The 14,732-nt window shown below is 50.2% G+C and overlaps 6 protein-coding genes across 6 annotated transcripts; 3 read left to right on the top strand and 3 right to left on the bottom strand.

Moving 5' to 3' along the window:
- Window positions 1-265: 265 nt before the first annotated feature.
- Window positions 266-899, bottom strand: GT037_000975 (amfr protein; the record flags this gene model as incomplete). The annotated part of the gene is made up of 2 exons (XM_038926022.1): window positions 266-562; window positions 621-899. The coding sequence occupies 2 exons, from the start codon at window positions 897-899 to the stop codon at window positions 266-268; spliced, it is 576 nt and encodes a 191-aa protein (XP_038791878.1).
- Window positions 900-1,418: 519 nt separating this feature from the next.
- On the top strand, window positions 1,419-5,335 carry GT037_000976 (uncharacterized protein; the record flags this gene model as incomplete). Its single annotated transcript, XM_038926023.1, has 5 exons — window positions 1,419-1,837; window positions 1,893-2,023; window positions 2,088-2,213; window positions 2,280-2,379; window positions 2,605-5,335. The coding sequence occupies 5 exons, from the start codon at window positions 1,419-1,421 to the stop codon at window positions 5,333-5,335; spliced, it is 3,507 nt and encodes a 1,168-aa protein (XP_038791879.1).
- A 131-nt stretch (window positions 5,336-5,466) lies between these two features.
- GT037_000977 (uncharacterized protein) lies at window positions 5,467-7,270 on the bottom strand (the record flags this gene model as incomplete). The annotated part of the gene is made up of 3 exons (XM_038926024.1): window positions 5,467-6,838; window positions 6,889-7,071; window positions 7,134-7,270. 3 exons carry the CDS (start codon window positions 7,268-7,270, stop codon window positions 5,467-5,469), a joined length of 1,692 nt encoding a protein of 563 aa, XP_038791880.1.
- Window positions 7,271-7,893: 623 nt separating this feature from the next.
- On the top strand, window positions 7,894-9,855 carry GT037_000978 (uncharacterized protein; the record flags this gene model as incomplete). Its single annotated transcript, XM_038926025.1, has 1 exon — window positions 7,894-9,855. One exon carries the CDS (start codon window positions 7,894-7,896, stop codon window positions 9,853-9,855), a length of 1,962 nt encoding a protein of 653 aa, XP_038791881.1.
- An 876-nt stretch (window positions 9,856-10,731) lies between these two features.
- Window positions 10,732-12,439, top strand: GT037_000979 (allantoin permease; the record flags this gene model as incomplete). The annotated part of the gene is made up of 4 exons (XM_038926026.1): window positions 10,732-10,993; window positions 11,059-11,385; window positions 11,444-11,590; window positions 11,640-12,439. The coding sequence occupies 4 exons, from the start codon at window positions 10,732-10,734 to the stop codon at window positions 12,437-12,439; spliced, it is 1,536 nt and encodes a 511-aa protein (XP_038791882.1).
- Window positions 12,440-12,752: 313 nt separating this feature from the next.
- GT037_000980 (gmc oxidoreductase) lies at window positions 12,753-14,637 on the bottom strand (the record flags this gene model as incomplete). The annotated part of the gene is made up of 2 exons (XM_038926027.1): window positions 12,753-14,524; window positions 14,577-14,637. The coding sequence occupies 2 exons, from the start codon at window positions 14,635-14,637 to the stop codon at window positions 12,753-12,755; spliced, it is 1,833 nt and encodes a 610-aa protein (XP_038791883.1).
- Between the last annotated feature and the right edge of the window lie 95 nt (window positions 14,638-14,732).

A 14,732-nucleotide genomic window follows, 5' to 3' on the forward strand; every position in this document is an offset into this window, starting at 1 on the left:
CACTGCTACACGCACACATTGCAACCTAGAGCGACGACGCTAACATCAGCTCATTAATCATAACGATCATACAATCAGTAATGCTGAATATGTTTCCGACCTATGAGATCATCAGCCCGTAGACACGATAACGTTTTTGACATGATCTGAAGTTGTATGTGGTAGGATGCATTGCGGAAACGATCTAGGGTATAACTACCAACACATGCGTTTATGGCTCGCTATACTGTCTCTTTCCCACTTTGGACACAGAGTACAGACGTGACTATGCAGAGCCCGAAGCCTTTGCCTTTTCCTGTTCCTGGAGCTTTCTCCGTGCCGCCAGAATCATCTCTTCTCGCCGTCTTTGCAAGTTTGCTTGCCGTTCACTCTTGTCTGCACTCCACGATTTTGTCTTGGGTTGCTCCTCCTGTACGGGTTGGTCGGCCTGACTGAGCTTCGAGGATAGGTTGTATCGTGTTATCAGATCTGGATGCGCAGGCCTCGATGGGGCTGGAGCTACTCGCGCCTGTGTAGTTGCAGCTCGTGGTGCAGGTGTAGGTACCTGGAAGGACGGTGGTGCCTAGACATGTGTTAGCATACGTTGACAGCATCGACAAAGCTCAGGTTGTGAGTCTTACTGTGTCTAAACCCCTCCCGCTCAGCGCCCTCTCCGTTGTCGCCGCGACATTACCACCGTTCCTTTGCAGATCCCATGCAATATCTCGTCTGCTCAACTGCGGCAGCATCTCAGCGACCTGGTCTATTTGCGCAGGACTTACGCGGACTGCAGCGCGGTTCGCCGCAGCTCGCGTGCCTGGGGCCGTCACCGTGGGTTTCCTTAAGTACCATCGTACAGCGAGGAACGTGACGACGATGAAAACAATGACTTGGGGTACGTTGATGCTCTGCTCCGCCATGACTCCAGTCGCAGTATGATTCAGGGCTCGTTGAGTCGATGCGCTGTGATTGCGAGTGTACCGAGGTGCGGCGTACGGTGCGTTTGTAAGAGTTGAGACCTGTAATGCGAACACCCAAGTGGTGAATTTTTGAGGAAATTATGTTGCAGACCGCTGGTTGTGTCGGACCTTGAGAGCAAACGCGACAACAATTTGACTCTCTTTATGCGCACTGTTCTGTCAAGTTGATGTGAAGTCGACAGTTTCGGACGAGCCTCGGCGAATCGTGAATCTCCGAATGGGCTAGATGCAACCGCCCTTACCCCTTGTTGTCATTCACCTTGCGACCCACAAGTTCGCACCCGTCTTCTCCACACTCCGCCTGAACCCTTCTTTCATCTTGTCAATGCCGGCCATTGCCTAGGCGCACGCTCATTTCCGACGACGATTGCCTCAATATGTTATGACGTTTGCTTGCTTTGAGATACCCCCAATCACCACGTTGGATTATATGTACGCTACGCGCTTTGAGATACAATCATGAACACCCCAGTGATACCACGGAAACCGCTTCCAGAACCGGCACAGGCATACTTCAATGATTCGAATGATTCGGCTGCTACATTTGGGTCGCAATGGGCAGCACCTTCACCTCCTGGTCAACAAATGAAAGATGTCAACACGGTCACTACTCTCCCACGTGAAATTCCTTCACCTGACGACAAGCCCGTTTACTCAGGAAGGCGGCATGGACTTGGATGTGGTATCTTTGCTGGTATGAAAACAAGTACTTTTGGATCGACACTCTCTCGTCACTTCAACAACTTTCTGCCACCACACCAAAGATACTTCAACAACTACATTAACCGCCGTACGCTACTCATCATGATCGGCATCACATTTGTTTCCGTTCTTGCTCTCATCATCGGTCTTGCAGCAGGCTTGTCCATCGGCTCCAAGTACGTTGTTGATGCTCTACCTATCTTCTACAGCCCCCACTAATCAGCTCCATAGCAACAATGCTCTTCCCCCGCCCAAGGGAGCCCAGACCACTGGCGAAATGACCTTCTACAACCCTGCGCTTGGTGCTTGTGGTACCAATCATGGTGACGGAGATGCTGTCATGGCCATCTCACACGTCATCTGTAAGCATCGACTTTTTCTCAACATATCTACAAGACACCCACTGACATGGCATCTCAAAACCAGGGGACGAGAATCAGGTCGGCCCTAACCCAAACACCAATCCGCTATGTGGCAAGAAGATCCGAGCTCATCGCGTCGACGAGAGGACCGGCAAGGACGCCAGCATTATGGTCACCATTGTCGACAGGTGTAAGTACTCCAGATGGCACAATCTATCTCACAACACATCATACTACTGTTGCTGATTCAATACAGGCGTTGGATGCGATCGTAACAACATCGACGTCAGCCCCGCCATGTTCGACAAGTTGGCTGATAAAGCCAAGGGTAGGGTCAATGTGGAGTGGTCCTGGGCGTGAGCGTCGTGACTTCTCTGTCTGGACATGGTCGTGACTCAGGGTTGAGTCAACTGTGACACATTACGACATTACATGGTACTCACCAAATCATGCGGCATATATTGCTCTCCAATTTCACAGAGATTTTACTCTTCTTCTGCCCTTTGCTTGATACTTACATCCGTTTACGTTGGTAGTGACTTCCTTCGCCCCAACAGCTCATATTAATCAGAACACCACAGTGGATGCCGTACTGCGCGTATATCTATGCCTACGAAGCTGCAGAGAGAACGTTCTTTCAAGTCTTCTGCAGGTGGGCGACGCTACGCCATAAGCAATCCCATCCCAGTCAATGAATCCACCACACCTATCTCCGCTGAGTTTCCAGCTCCGGCCTCAAAGTTCGAAAAGGAGCTACCAAGTACTCCTGAGACATTATGTCCCAACATATCGCCTCTCAATTTCTCTGAAGATAAAACATTCGATCAAGACAAGCATATCGGTAGTGGCCTACCACAGCACAGTAGCGCTGAAAAAGTCGAGGATAAAACAGACAAAAAGCGCAGTGAATACGTCAGCTCTGCATATTCTGAGTTAGTCTTTGGCCACAAGGATCTATGCAAAGACTCCTTCAGCGCTTTCAAACAAGGTCCCTACAGCACTTTACCACGTACACCCGCAAGTGAGACAAAAGAAAACTCTGCTGGATTAGGGGTTATCGAAGTACCGCTCAAACCTTCGGCGCTAGAAGGATATAGAGAAATGACTGGGAAGTCTTACAAGCAAAAGGTCTCTGATTCCAAACGAGACTCCACATGGTATTGTACGCTATGCTGGTTGACTATTCTAACCCTAGTTGTTGGTATCCTGGCAGCGTTGAGTCATGCAAAGTCCGCTAGCCTAGAGAAAGAGGTCAAGGGGATGAGGGCAAGCAAAACGCTTAGTTTATCGTCAGCGTTGCCATCATTGGAGTCGTCAACCCTGAGGAGAGCCACAAGTATCGAGCCGCAATTGGAGAGCAACTCAGCAAGCGTCATACTTTTGACATCTTTTCTCGAGACTAGCGAAACTCCTATCCCAAGCCCTACTCCTACATCCACACTTAAGCCTAGTTCAGTACGGCCATCACGTTCGAGTACCAGCAGTTCTCTACAAACCTCCTCCTTCTTGCAAACTGTGGATATAGATGGTAACCTTGTCCGACGGAGTGGCTACCTAGTTCGACATGAGTATGCTCCCCCTGGTGATATTCTGACTCTACACTCGGATTTGGATCGAAGGAAAGACTCAGGGGACCGCGAAGATACTACGACTACTACAACCACAACCTTAACAACTACGATTACGAGTACCCTTCGGACATCTGAGCCAGTGGTATCAAGCGCTAGGAGCAACTTTGCTTCCTCACAGCTGCTAGAACCCAAACCTACGAAAGCTGGTTCAGAGTGTATGACAAATACAGTTATTTATACTGCTAGTTTGTCGACTTCTGTACTTTCCTATGAGATGAACTTTCCAAGTACGATAACGTCATCTGCCACCGTGGACTCGACCCTCAGTCCAGACACGACGCCTTCGCCTACTACATCTCCAGCTGTCGAAACCCTACGGGAAGATACTGCTGTTGTCTCGGCTTCCTCCAGTGCGATAGCGAGGCGGCTAGTAGCACCACTTGCATGGAAGAACCTACACAACCTCCGACGCTTCTTCCCCTTGGTCGGCGAATACAAAATCGAAACACAGCAGACTCGACATCTAGCTCCTTCTATCACAGTGCGTCCGATTACAACCACAACACATCCCGCTCAAATTAACAATGCTGGTACTACGGCACAGCTTATCGGTATAGCGAGCAGCAATGCCGCCGCTCGTCGACAAGCTTATCACTGGATAGCAACGGGTGGATCAACTTCTGCATTGCCCTCGAAAACTCATGAGCGTCGTCAATCGCCTTCCCGATCACGTTTCCTACTAGATGCGGGTACGGGCACAATGAGTGGGAGACCCTTGGTGAGACTTCCTAGCAGTGTACCACCAACATCTAGTAAAAAGCCCACTGTATGTACAGCTGTCAAATCTAAAACATCCAGCAGCGGGACTGTCTCCTCAATCCCAACCATCTCGCTGCAACAAAACGCCCTGGCAAATACAAATCCTGGTTCTGCTATCCCCCCAACCGTACCAGTTTCTACGTCCGTTAGAACCTTCCCCATAAGTTCCACCAGTATGTTGTACTCAGTCTCCGTCTCACCTAGCCCACTGAAACCTGGAGTCCCGCCAACCTCAGCAACTGCAGCACCCGGTTCTGAAATCGGAGTTCTGCCTGAACACCCCTCTCGGACCCCACCGTCAGAATGGACAATTTCCATGCTTACCTACAGTACTCAAGCCGCCAGGTACACCAACCTGCGTACTATGCCCAGCAATGCGGCCGGAACACCACCAGTCTATACAGGCCCGCACCTGGCCAAAGACTGGCCAAATCTCTTCCCCTTCCCCATTCCTACCGGCTACGTAGCTCCCAACATTGTCCCTGCGGACCCCCAAGCTGGACAGTTGACTTACTTCAACCCTGGTCTAGGAGCATGCGGATCCCCCAGAATGACGTCAAATGAGCTCGCTGTCGCGATAAGCTGGGAGCTGTTTGACATGGGACGAGAGATTGGAGGGTCATCTTTGGAAGAGGGATGGAAGTCAGATGGGATGAACCCGGATGGGAAACTCGGGGATTCTATTGATCGGAGCTCAAGTGCGCTGTGTAACCAAGGAATCAGAGCATGGATAGGCGACGAGAGCGGAGAAAGGCTTGTGGAACAGGAATTTGTGGTGAGAGATCGTTGCGAAGGGTGTAACGTGTCGGATCTGGATATTCAGCCGGATGTATATTCTAAGCACTGGGATGGGATGGGCAAGGAAAGAATTCAGGTTACGTGGGAGTGGATGCAAGAAGCGCCTACTGGCGTGCCAGGCTAGATCAGCGACTATCCGTTCTCCCAGTATAGGGTATTTGGTACTGATTGTGTTGTGTGTCGGACTTGTTTTCTTCGTTCCAACGAGTAAGGTTGTAAATACTGTGACCAGACATTGCAACATGTAGAATCCGCTCACTGGGGATTTTCTCCGCTGCTACCCCAATGCTTCGCGATAATATCACTGGGCAGCACACCCTGATTGTTCTTCATCGCATAAACCTTCAATGGCCCACCTTTGTCATCATACACTAATACCGCTGCTTTCCCTTGTACAAGGGCAACGGCACCCCGCAATTCCGCAAGCAAACTCACCATCTTGCGCAACCTATCTTGATTGGCTTCCTCCCATCGGGGGAAATCAGACTTAGCATGGCTGATGCTGATTGAGTGTACCTCGCCTTTGTTATGGTTGCCATTCATGAAATAGGGTGTGCGGCCGAACCAAAGCTGCGGTAGTGCTTCATTAAGACGTGCGAACTTCTTAGCTTTAATTTCAGCAAGCTTTGAAGGATCGACGGAAACCCCTTTCTCGACAACTCTAGTAGACTTATCGGCAGGGGATTTCTTACTCTTGGATTGGGTTGGCGGCAGGGTTGCCATGTCCAACTGCGCCATAGCAGCGGTAATAGTGTCAACGGATTCTTTGGAAGGACGTGTAGGCTCCGGACTATGGGCGGTGTCCGGATCTTCATAATATGCGTCAACTTCGAATCGAACGACACAGTTCAAAGGGCCAATGTGGTACCGAATGACCCTATGATGGCTACTGGAGTTTCCCATCCCATGATCAGGCTTTGTAAACGTCTTCTCGAAATTATGTCCATAGCCCGCGTTGGATGCGCCATGGATCATTTGCTGAGCATTCCTCTCTTTGCGACTGATTACAAGTGTTTTGTCGATCATATGTAAACCCATACAGAACGCATCCAGCTTCTTCCCAGCTGAGAAGTCGAGAAGTTTGCGCAAACTGTTGCGGTTGACAATGATGTCGACTTCATCTAATAGGGCATTTGGTTTCATAACAGCAAGGGCGGCAAATGCAGGCTCAAAAGGAAACTTGGGCACGCGGGAAGCGTTTTGATCGATGAATTGTCGCCCGGTATCCTGAGTCAGAGTGGTTGGTAATGCGGGAGGGCTCCATCTGGGAGGCGCGCCAGGAACGTAGATTGCTCCATTGTTCTGCCAATTATAACTGCACAAGGTCTCGAAGCCACCCGCAGAAGATACCTGGATATTGTCTGGCTCCAACAATTTTGCTTCTATCGTTCGCAGAGGCGACCCGGTAGTATCCCGAAACATCCATGATGTTTTCCAAGAAGGCGCCTTAGGTAAGGGATGTGTCGGTTGGGTTGACGTCGAATTCAGCAAGACTTCTTCGCCTCGAGTCGATTGCGGAAGTGCTGACTTGACTGACGATGTTACCAATGACGACGTCGTCAGCTGTGTCGTCTTTGTCGAAGGGGTATCCACGGTTGCAGTTCCTGCTTCTCTTCTTGCCCGTGCGCTACGAGCGAAGTCAGCTTGAGTTCATGGAGTATGGTAATGTCTACTTACGCCTGTGTGGAACGCGGCTTACGTTTCCTCGGCTGGAGAGCGTTGTCACTTTTAGAAACAACAGGTTCTGCTGTTCCAGGCCGAGGCACGTTATTCGCACCCATCATTTGGGCTTGATGGTTTGTGCTCGATACGCTTGATGTTACAGGGATTGCTGCTGCTGCTTTTTTGTCATCACGATGGCTGAATTCTTGTTAGATATCCGTACACATATATACAATTGACGCCGTCGACGAAATACCTACCGCGTACCGTTACGCCGGCTTTTCTTCGTTGTGGTAACCTCGGGAACTGACTTGGGATTCCTGGGTTTTCCTGGCGTTCTGGTAGCATCGTCCATGTTTGATCTGGCAACATTTTGCTGAAGCAGAGGCTGCGACATGTTCTGGGTTGTTCGTTGTCCTGTCACGAGCTTATGCGGCAGCTGAAGAGCATAGAAGAGCGGGGCATGCAATTGATGCGCACATCAGTTGAGCCAACAATATCAGGCAATGCTTGTACAGCCTGACATGTAAGTTGCCAAGACTATTCGGATTGGCTGAGTGAAAGTGAAGAAGGTGCACGTAGCATGTTAGATCCAAACATGGGAAAACCAAGATTAGCCCACACGTCGGAAGCACAGTTGGACTTGCGTGTCAGCGAATCAATGCATATGTGGAACATGCAACCAGATTTCACTGGAGGCGACGAAACCCAGTGTGGAAGAGTGCACCAGTGGTGTTGGCGATGAGAGATGCAGGTCTCACGTGCGCAGGCGATGATGATTGGCAGGGCCTGGACTGATACGGCGGTTACGCGTCATGTCTCTCGGGCTTGGAAGCATCCTTCAACTCCCTGGGGTGCACACGACCACCCGACGGCTTCATGCTTTACTTTTACACTTGTCGCCCTCCCTTAGTTCTTGTAATGTCTAGTTAATTTCCACACACACACACGTCTCCTCGCTGCCCGTTTTCATATGCTTGGCAAACGTCCTTCGCCGCAGCGTTAGGCGCTCCCTATCCAATGTCGACCGTCTTCGCCTCCCTTGTGCGGCCGCCCAAGTTGCGACGCGCCTCCACAAACACGCAGCCCGCGATCCAGCCTCCGCCTTCGATCGATAGCCATGGCCTCGATGAGCCTGACCTTCGCGACCTCAATACTGCCCTGCAAGCGCTCACGGACATCTTCCCAGACATCCAACCCGACGTCTTTCGAGAGATGCTGTCTACCTTTAGCGAAGAGAGCAGGCTACAGGTAGTTACCGAAACTCTTCTGAAGCATGGCGACAAATATGTGCGAGGGCGGTACAGGATGCCAGCCGAGCAGGAAGAGCAGCGGGAGACGGCGCAAAAATACAAATATCGGAAGGAAGATGCTCCAAAGGACACCCGAGGCATACCGCTTGCGGTAGAAGACAAGTTCCGGTCACGAAGATATAAGGACGCTGCCAAAGAAGCCCTATACCAGGAATTCAAAGGCCTGAGCCACTCGACTATCAAGGCTGTCCTAGCCGAGTATAATTACAGCTATACACATGCACGACCCACGCTGCTGGAACTCTCGACTAGGAGTTGGAGGTCCAGTATTACCAACTTTTTAATGCGACGGAAGGCGCCAACCGCGAATGACCATCCGTTGGTCATATGGACTCCCGCCGACGAGAGGCTGAACCGCCCACCCATGCCACTTCTTGTAAAGACAAGGAGCGACGAACTGAACCAGGAGCTTTATAATGCTCTCATAGTGCCGGAACATGAGAAGCACCGGAAAGCGCAATTACGGCAGGATTTCGACTTGGCCATGCAATGGAACGAAGAGGAGGCTGAGCGAGAGGGTGAGATGTATGATTGCGAATGCTGCTTCATTCCCAATACGCTCCAGCAAATGTCGACATGTGACATCGACGGCCACTACATCTGCTTCCGTTGCATAAGACATGCCATCAACGCTGCACTCTACGATCAGGGCTGGGCGCGCAACATCAACACTGATCTGTGTACCCTGAAATGCATAGCGCCTATGACAGGTGGATCCGAAGAGTGTCATGGCTGCATTCCCCTCAGCTTTGTCAGGCGCGCGCTCTTGGAAGAGCAAGATGGAAAGGATAACCTCACCAAACTCAACGAGCGCTTCGCTAGCGATGCGCTTACAAGATCTCAGCTTCCACTTGTGCAATGTCCTTTCTGCTCGTACGCTGAGTTGGATGACCTTGCTCTTCCAGATACCAATCTCTTCGCCAGCCTCCGTTTCAAACCTCGCCCACTTGTATTTGCTTCCTTAGCATCCGTCCCCTTATTTGAATTGCTCTGTTTCCAAGCTACACGGGCTGTTCTTTTCGCCCTCGTACTCATCTATACATTCGTCACCGTTGCATTTCGCTTGCCTGTCATCGCACCTTTCCGGTCCGCCCTTAGACGTGTCCACCTAAAGCGTCGTGGTCTTCGATTCCAATGTCTTTCTCCGAGCTGCGGCCGTGCATCTTGCCTCTCGTGTAGTCTTCCCTGGCACGACCCTCACACATGTTTTTCCTCCCAGCTCACATCTCTTCGTCTCACACTCGAACGCGCCACCACAGACGCCGTAAAACGCACCTGTCCTCAGTGCAACCTAGGCTTCGTCAAGTCTGAGGGCTGTAACAAGCTTGTCTGTCTGTGCGGGTATAGCATGTGCTACATCTGCCGACAAGGTCTTGCGAACGAGGGATACCAACACTTTTGCGGACATTTTCGTGAAAGACCTGGGCAGCCTTGCAGTGAGTGCAACAAATGCGATCTGTACCGTATCGAGGATGAGGAGAGAGTTGTCAAGAGAGCCAAAGATAGGGCCGAGGCAGAGTGGTGGGAAGCTCAGGGCGAAGGTGCCAAAGAAGGGTTACAAAAAGAAGTTGATAAGAGCGAGGGCCATGTGGTGAAGGGGGTAGCAGGTCTAAAGAGGGGAAGTTGGGAGGGTTGGATCGAAGGGTTACTGGATAGTGTCCTTGTCTAATCGTCTGTTCACTTGGCGTTTGGATATGGCAACAGATTGTCGAGGGAAAATCGATACCCAAATTTTTGATCGTACAGCATCACTTGCAGATGCTACCCTAGTCATAACTCTATTACTTAAGTATCGGTGGCAATTCCCAAGGCAGGGTTTCATACGGAAACGTCTTAGTCGTGAAAACAATTATTGACTTCCGTAACACAAAGATGCATTATGTCTTCTATGTCGGCCATGATGGATCGTAGAAGTTCAACAATGGGGAAATCGATCAAGGTAAACACGTTCTTGCATAGCATCCCGGTCGACAGTGCGTATTTCCGAGCATTCTTCATTACCTTTTGCAGTTACTAAGCATACAGTTGCCCACAACGTTGACTACCCCTCCTCAGGGTCCAACACACCACCTTCCTAACCCCACCTAGCGCCCGGCAAGCGAATGGACAGCGTTATCAACCACATTCCTATCTCCACTGACATCATCATGTCTACACATTATTCATCTGCTATCGCACACTGCACTCTTGGCTGTTCTTCGGAAAGAAAGATCTCACTATGCTCGCTTCGATGAAGGTCACAGATCTGGGGTCTTTGGTGCGTTCATCGGCTTGCCCAGACAGGGGTCATGATAAGGGATGCTGGTCGGAAGAACGATGTTTGGCTCGTGTTAGCAAAGTGGGAGTGATCTTCGATAAATATGCCTCGATAGGCAATGCTACATGCCGGCTGCGAGGTCGGCATGCGTGTGAGAGATGACACGGCAATACAGATGCCGGAATGGTAAGGCTTTAGAACGGTGGTATATATCATATCGCCTCGCGTTAGACATAGCCGGCGGTCCAGGAAACTTCTACTATCCATCTTTGTTCCCGACCCAGCAAAATGAGCGTTCCGGAGAAAGAGGTAGTCCACGAATCGAAGTCGGGCAACACTTCTCCATCGCCACCACATTCAGACATTGAAATTGGTGTCGTCGAGGAGCCATCCAAGAATGGCGATGAAGCGCTCAAGTTTCTCAAATCGGCACACGATGTGGGAGTTCTCACGCCTGAGGATGAGCGGAGGCTTTTGCGAAAGATCGACTGGATGATCATGCCGTTGATGTGGTGCTGCTACTGTTTACAGTATTTGGACAAAACACTTGGTATGTTAGCTCTACAATCTTGCGTCGTCTGTGTTCAATCAAACGTACTGACGGGTTCCCACTAGTGAACTACGCTGCGGTGATGGGTCTATACGAGGATGCAAACATAAGCACGTCGCAGTTCTCGAATCTCGCACTCTTCTTCTATGTATCATATCTCGCACTCGAATTCCCACATGGCTACGGCATGCAGCGTCTCCCTACAGCAAAGTACCTTGGCGCAGCCGTCATTCTCTGGGGTCTCGTCACTGCACTCACATGTGTGTGCAAGAACTATGGCGCTCTAGTAGCTACGCGCGTTCTGTTAGGCTGCTTCGAATCGGCTGTTGCCCCCAGTCTAATTTTGATAACTTCCATGTGGTACAAAAAGAATGAACAACCTCTGCGCACCGGTAAGTTGCACGTATCTGAAATGCATGAGAAGGTATATACTGATTTTGTCTTTTCTAGGCATCTGGTATCTCGGTGTCGGGACAGGAACAATGATCGGAAGTTTGATCAGTTTCGGGTTCCAGCACTACGACAGTGACACCTTTACCAGTTGGCAGATCATGTTCCTTGTAGTAGGTCTAATCACTGTTACTGTTGGCATCACTGGTATGTGAACTACTCATTTTCGACTTTGATACGACACTAATTCACACAGTGGTGTTATTACTTCCCGATAACCCCATGAGTTCCCGCCTCACCCCAGCGGAGAAGGTATGGGCTATCGAACGTCTTCGCGAGAACCAAACTGGTATAGAGAACACGCACTTCAAATTCCACCAAGTCATCGATTGTTTCAAAGACCCGCAGACGTGGATGCTATCGATTATCACGATATCGTCTAATGTACCTAACGGTGCAGTGTCTTCCTACCAAGCCACGCTCATCAAGTCATTTGGCTTCAACCCCAAGACCACAGCATTACTGCAGTTGCCATCCGGCGCTGTTAGTATCATCTCAATTCTCATCGCCACATATCTTGCTGGCCGCTTCAACCAACGCGCACTAAACGTCGTTTCGCTGCTGGTACCCGGCGCGCTCGGTGGCTGCCTCATGGCCTTCCTCCCAGGCGAATCCAAAGCTGGAAAACTCATTGGAAATTACCTTACCAACTGCATTGGCGCCAGCTTACCGCTCCTCTACTCCTGGGTCTCAGCCAATATTGCCGGTCACACAAAGAAGGTTACCATGAATGCCATATTGCTCATGTCATTCTGCTTGGGAAATATCATCGGACCACTTACCTTCCGGCAAGACGATGCACCGGATTTTGTACCAGCAAAAATTACTATCGTTGTTACTTGCGCGTTCGCTGCGGCTATGGCATTGGTACTGAGAGCGTATTACATGTGGGAGAACAAGAAGAGAGACAAGGAAGATGACGGTAGACATGTGGAGAATGAGGAATTCCTCGATTTGACAGATCGCGAGAATAGACGGTTCAGGTACAAGCTATAGGTTAACGCCTATGTATGTAGCATCTCGAAATCTGACACTTCATCTCGTAAGACGTATACGATTGTTCTATTCAAGGTTGTCTGTTTTGTATGACTAGTACCGCACTAAAGTTTGACGGCTCTCGCGTACTAGAAAGTCCTCGGCATCATCTAAGATAGTTCTGATAGCGCAGCCAGGCTACTCAATCCAAACGCCTTTTGTTTTTGGCACAATGTGTCCAGATTGATTGAGAAGATCCGATTCACGATTTATTAAATGCATCATGTTTGTAACTTCATTATCGCTAAATACATATCAAAAGGTTCTCTCGATACTATGGCGTGCCAGCACCACCCCTCAATTCGGCGATGATAATATCTGCCGCCTTCTCACCAATGACTAGTGCTGTATTGTTGGTGTTTCCACCAACGTTCTCTGGAGGAATGCTCAGGTCTGCGATCTTCAAGCCCTTGACACCATGCACGTTCAGAGATCCATCGACGACACCGTCCTTTTCTCTTGGTGCCATCTTGCATGTGCCAAGAGAGTGCCATGTGGTATTGACATTCTCACGTAGCCATTGCTCAATAGCAGCATCGTCTTCTTTGCTATAGACAAGGTCTTTGACATCCTCGAGAGGACCACTGACATCCTCCTGTACTGCAACAGCGGAATCAGAGGCAAACTTCGGATGACCCGCAGCCAGCTCTCCGCGGTAGAACTTCGTCCGTCGCAAGATCTCACGCTGCTTCTTGTACGCCCAGATTTGCTTCTTGAGATCAATGTCATCCTTGTCGTTGAAGAAACCAACGTCGAAGTCGAGTGCGTCGTCGTGTTTGGGACCAGTGATGTGCATGTGTCCTCGCGAGTAGGGGTATGCGGTGTAATTACCTGCTGTGACGTACTGGCCTGCTGGTATGCTCGCTGGATCCCCTAGGAAGCATGATACTAGACCACACAGCATTAATGGACGGTTGGGCGCATCCTTAAAGTCACGTTTCCATGCTTCTTGGAACTCTGGTCCGAGAGAGGTAACTTCGTCTTCGGTAGGGCGAAGCTTAGAAGATATGTCAATGCCATTCCAGCCTAGCATGGGATCTTTGTTCTTCATCATCTCAGCGACGTCGGCGCGGCCGCTCAAAATACCATCGATGGTTTGGTCAGGCGCAAGAGCAGTCTTGTATGGGTATAGGAGGAGGTGATGGTCTTGGTAGTCCTTTCCTACACCCGGTAATTCCTCCACGAGTGGAACACCAGCACGTTCGAGAACTTCCTTTGCGCCCACACCAGATCTTTCGAGTACAGGCGGCGTGCCGCACGCACCACATGTAACGACAACCAACTTGCGGGCGCGAACCTGCTTGACAGGGTGCATGCTCAAGCCAATGGTGGCTTGGAACTCGGGGTTTGGTGTATATTCGACGCCAGTCGCACGCTTATTGTCATCAAAAAGTACGCGTACGACTTTTGATTCAACAAGGACATGAAGGTTGGAATACCGTTCATCCTCTAACTTCGGGTGGAGGTATGTGTGTGCAGTGTCCTGACGTTTGCCTTCGGGGGAGACGTAGCGTTGCCATCGCGCAATGCCATTGTTATTGTCCAAGTTCTGCAAGTCGTCGATCTCGGAGTAGCCGACCTTCTCAGCTGCGCTTATGAAGTCGTCTTCGGCGGCTTTTGCGCGGTAGCCTCCATCTGAGACATGGATGGGCCCACTGTGACCATGATGCTCTTTGGCTCCCGGCCCATGATAGGTTTCTAGCTTTTTTAGATGCGGCCACATCTCTTCAGCCGACCAACCAGGTGTGTTCCAGCTATCAAAGTCTGATCTTTGTGCTCGCGTGTACATCATGAAGTTGATTGAACTACCACCGCCCAGCGTACCGCCAGATGGCACGATAGGCTCACGATCAGCGAGTTGCTTAGACTTATTCCCTTTGTAAAAGAGAGCAGTCTTCGTGGTAGGTAGCAAGTTCTGTAAGTAGAAGACGGGGTTGACGACGCTGGCGACGTCTTTGTTGTTTGCGCCACCTTCAATCACGAGAATAGAAAGAGATGGGTCATCTTCAGCGAGTCGACCGGCTATAATGCATCCTGCTGTCCCACCTATGGAAAAGAAAGTCAGTGAGGGAATGATTGAGCATAAGAAACATCGTACCTCCGGCTATGATAATATCTACCTCATTAATGTCATCCGCGAGTTTGTTGTAGATACCCATGACGAAAGGTGTTTATGACTTGTAAAACCTTTGGAGAATTGCTCAATATCAAGAGACGGAACGATCGCAGAGAATGAACCTGGAGGGCCCTACAG

Source organism: Alternaria burnsii, assembly GCF_013036055.1.
Source record: "Alternaria burnsii strain CBS107.38 chromosome Unknown 705, whole genome shotgun sequence".
Classification (NCBI taxonomy): domain Eukaryota; kingdom Fungi; phylum Ascomycota; class Dothideomycetes; order Pleosporales; family Pleosporaceae; genus Alternaria; species Alternaria burnsii.